This window comes from Bidens hawaiensis, unplaced genomic scaffold (genome assembly GCF_021521415.1).
Source record: "Bidens hawaiensis isolate Kalapana, Puna unplaced genomic scaffold, B.hawaiensis_p1.1 tig00026578_1, whole genome shotgun sequence".
In the NCBI taxonomy this organism is placed as follows: domain Eukaryota; kingdom Viridiplantae; phylum Streptophyta; class Magnoliopsida; order Asterales; family Asteraceae; genus Bidens; species Bidens hawaiensis.
Genome location: NW_027505073.1, coordinates 139,566 through 144,033, shown reverse-complemented (window position 1 = coordinate 144,033; position 4,468 = coordinate 139,566). Strand labels below are relative to the sequence as shown.

Below are 4,468 nucleotides of genomic sequence, written 5' to 3'. Positions count from 1 at the left end.
TAAATGAAACATATGGTAATCTAAATACCAATTTGCAAATCATCATATATATTCATATATCTATCTTGTTTCAAAAGAAATCAAAACTGTGATCGGAAAAATGTCAGGGATGGAACGATTACAGAGAATGTTCGGCGGCGCCGGTGGGGCGTTAGGACACCCGCCACCGGATTCTCCGACTCTCGATACATCGGAGCAAGTTTACATCTCCTCACTTGCACTGTTAAAGATGCTTAAGCACGGTAAATTTGCATTTTTTTAAAGGTTTTTTGAGCTTAATTTGTTGCAATTTGGTTGCTTTCTGTTGTTTAAGAGCTTATGTGTTAGTCAATTTGTGGTTTTGTGTATTGGGTTATGGTTATTTTTGTTTGATTTGTTTCCATTTGGTTGTTTTCTGTTGTTTAGGAGATTATATATTGGTGAAATTGTAGTTTTGTGTATTGGGTTAGGGTTCTTTTAGCTTGATTTGTTGCAATTTGGTTGATTTCTGTAGTTTAGGAGCTTATATATTTGTCAATTTGTAATTTTGTGTATTGCGTTATGGTTCTTTTTGCTTAATTGTGTTGCAATTTGGTTGTTTTCTGTTATTTAGGGCTTATATATTAGTCAATTTGTAGTTTTGTGTATTGGGTTAGGGTTATTTTCTTAATTATGTTGTGATTTGGTTGTTTTTTTGTTTTTGAGAGCTTGTATATCAGTAAATTTGTAGTTTTGTGTATTGCGGTAAGGTTTTTTTGGCTTAATTTGTTGCGAATTGATTATGTTTTTTTTTTTGCTTAATTTGTTGCAATTTGGTTGTTTTTCTGTTAATTGAGGGCTTATATATCAGTGAATATGTAATTTTGTGTATTGAGTTATGTTTTTTTTTTGGCTTAATGCTGTTTCGATTTGGTTGTTTTCTGTTATCAGTGAATATTTAGTTTTGTGTAACGAGTTAGGGCTTTTTTTGGTGATTTGTTGCAATTTTCCTTGTTGTCAGTTATTGGAGTGCTTATATATTAGTAAATTTATAGTTTTGTGTATCGTGTTAGGGTATTTTTTCTAATTTGTTACAATTTGAGGGCTTATATACTAGTGAATTTGTAGTTTTTGGTATTGCATTAGGATTTTTTTTTTGTTTAAGTTGTTGCAGTTTGATTGTTTTATGTTATTTGAGGGCTTATATATTAGTGAATTTGTAGTTTTGTGTGTTGTGTTAGGGGTTGATGATGTTTCGGTTGTGATGTGTAGGGAGAGCTGGAGTTCCTATGGAAGTCATGGGATTGATGCTTGGGGAATTCGTGGATGAGTACACGGTTCGTGTTGTAGATGTGTTTGCAATGCCTCAGAGTGGTACCGGTGTTAGTGTGGAAGCTGTGGATCATGTTTTCCAGACTAATATGCTTGATATGCTTAAACAAACAGGAAGGTAAGTATTTGTTTGTTCAATAATCTGATTATTTGTATTGCTGTTAAGTGTTTGATAGTTGATTGAAGAAATTAGTGACCTAAGTGTTGGCTTTAAGTTACAAGAAGGTATTCTTGAAACTATGATGCAAATAGTTATTTAAGATCAATACTTGACTACTTTTTTTGCAAGAGTTGTTTATCTTTAGATGTCTACTGGTGTTGATATTAAGTTTAAAGGTGTTCTTGTTAACTCTTTGCAAACTGGAGTCACTTTAGGAGTTATTCATAATGAACGCTTTGTGTTGCGAGGAGTTGTTAATTTTACATGCGCTTTACTAGTGTACCTTCTGATGAATGATGATGTATCATGGAAGGATGATGGAACAGAGTAATGAAATTAGATGCACAAATCTAGCTATGGTGTTTGTGGGAGCGATAGATAACTTAAACTGAGGTTTGCCATATGTTCTTACACAATGCTGTACACGATATGTGTCAATGCTATCATTATGGACCTTCTGATTAACTTTGTTGATGGTCATAATATGCTTTTGGTTACTTTAGTTTTTTAAAAATATGATGCTCATCTAGAATTTTGTGATAATTGTCTGGAAAACATTACTTCTTGTTCAGCCATGTCGTTCTGTTTCTATGACTTGATTGATTCTTCTATTTGTTACCTCAGACCTGAAATGGTGGTTGGATGGTACCATTCACATCCTGGATTTGGCCACCCATGTTGGTTATCGGGAGTTGACATCAACACACAACAGGTTCTTGATTCGCACACTTTTATTTATTACTTGTTTTATTAACTGTACATATTAACTTGATTTTGTTGCATATGCTATTAGAGTTTTGAAGCTCTGAATCAACGAGCCATTGCAGTGGTGGTGGACCCAATTCAAAGCGTTAAAGGGAAAGTTGTCATAGACGCCTTTCGTTTAATTAACCCTCAAACCATGATGCTTGGTCAAGAGCCACGCCAGACAACTTCCAATCTTGGTCATCTCAACAAACCATCGATCCAAGTGAGTGCTTCACATATATGATATACCACTGCATTATGTATTTTTAACGATTAGTTTCATACATATCTGTACAAACTTGAAAAGTTTTATATAAGCTCAATTAAAATTAAAAATACCATATATACATGGATACACCTAACTTTCTTAATGACCATTATGCTCTTTTCTATTGTAAATGTTTAAACCTTGTTTAACCCTGTTTAGCGAACCGAACAGTCATCTCTGTTTTGATTTCGTGATGGCAGATAATCGAACAATTGATTCTATATGTTCGAATCAGATAATCGAAGTGGAATGTATGTATGCTCTAAAAGAAAGCAAAAAAGTTAAAAAAAATATTTTGAGAAAACTATTGTTTATGGGTAAATATAAAAAAAAGTAAAAAAAATGGGTAAATAAAAACTTTAAAGTTAAAGATGGGCATATATGAAGTTCTAAAGTTTTTAAAAAATAAGGGCAAAATGGGTCATTTGTTAAATTGTGTTAAACAAATTGGGTATAATTGATATTTTAGTTACTTTGTAAGGGCATAGAGGATATTTTTAGTTTTGCATGACTATATATATGATATATTCCAAGTTTGTAGTGGTATACTGATATATATGAAATTGCCTTTTTTTTCTAACGTTATCGTCTTACGGATATAATTATTTGCAGGCCTTGATTCATGGTTTAAACAGGCACTATTATTCGATAGCCATTAATTACAGGAAGAATAAACCTGAGGAAAAGATGTTACTTAATCTTCACAAGAAAAAATGGACTGATGGGCTCACACTTGAACCGTTTGATACACATTCCAAAACCAATGAGCAGACTGTCCAGGTACTAATCATCTTTTTGCAGAGTTGGTTATGAGTTTGTTGTTTCCAACACAAATCACATATCTATCCATCTGGATCTGGGATGTTAAACGGGTCGGTGGTCAAATCTGACAAACCAAACTTTTTATTCAAACCCTAACACGACCCACTAAAATCCCACTTGTAGGCGCACACTCAGTTACACACACATGTTTAAAATTTCTGGCATGCGATACACCTTTAAAATTTGTAAAAGAAAATGAGTCAAGCCACCTGTTTATACTCTAAAGCCAAACCATGAATTTAATGTGCAGGAAATGCTAAATCTAGCTATTAAATATAACAAAGCTGTTCAAGAAGAAGACGAATTACCTCCCGAGAAACTAGCGATTGCAAATGTTGGAAGGCAAGATGCCAAGAAACATTTGGAAGAACATGTCTCAAACTTAATGTCATCCAACATCATTCAGACAATGGGTACCATGCTTGACACTGTTGTCTTCTGAACTTTCCAACTATGTATCTTGTACCTTGATGTGTGTTTTTAGCAAGTTGATCATTGTGGATTTGTGGTTTTAGTTATAACTATTTTATATATCGTTTAATTAAGAATATTATGTGTTTAAATCATCATAATAATTTGCTTATTTGACTATTCAATATTTATATTAGTTTTTCATTTCAAACATATATTTTGATTTTTGAGCAACATGTCTCATTAATCTTGTGTCACACCCTCAAAATCCACTAACGGAGTTTTACCGTCAGAGGGTGTGAACTAACAGGATCAGAATCATCAGTTATAATCAAACCGTAAAACAAAGTTTTAAAACCATGAAAACGTTTACGAGTAATTAAATGCGGAAGCGTAAAAACCTTTAACCAAAAGTTGCGTCACGCAGGACGACTTAAAACCAATGATAACCGTTAAAAATAAGTTTGCATAACAAAAGCGTTTTCAAGCAATGCATGTTCCTAAACCGCGCGCCCGCCTCGGTTACCTGAGAATAACATACTAAAAGTGTCAACACAAGGTTGGTGAGTTCACAAGTTTATATAAAAGAAAGCGTTTAGCGTTTGCGTTCAGCGTTTTGCGTTACAGCGTTTTGCGTTACCAGATAGTGTTATGTCAATTATATATCTATAGGTAGCTAGCCTATAAAACAAGTATCACTAAGTGTTCGACACCGAAGCTGACTGTTTATCAATTTGCCTTGCCACCAGGTCATCCAGACCATGGTATGT

General features: G+C 33.7%; 1 protein-coding gene across 1 annotated transcript; it reads left to right on the top strand.

The window, feature by feature from the left end:
• The first annotated feature begins 67 nt into the window (after positions 1 to 67).
• LOC143610493 (26S proteasome non-ATPase regulatory subunit 14 homolog) lies at positions 68 to 3,889 on the top strand. The gene is made up of 6 exons (XM_077084960.1): positions 68 to 242; positions 1,231 to 1,408; positions 2,075 to 2,162; positions 2,244 to 2,420; positions 3,078 to 3,245; positions 3,538 to 3,889. Exons 1-6 carry the CDS (start codon positions 101 to 103, stop codon positions 3,727 to 3,729), a joined length of 945 nt encoding a protein of 314 aa, XP_076941075.1. The 5' UTR covers positions 68 to 100; the 3' UTR covers positions 3,730 to 3,889.
• Positions 3,890 to 4,468: the final 579 nt, after the last annotated feature.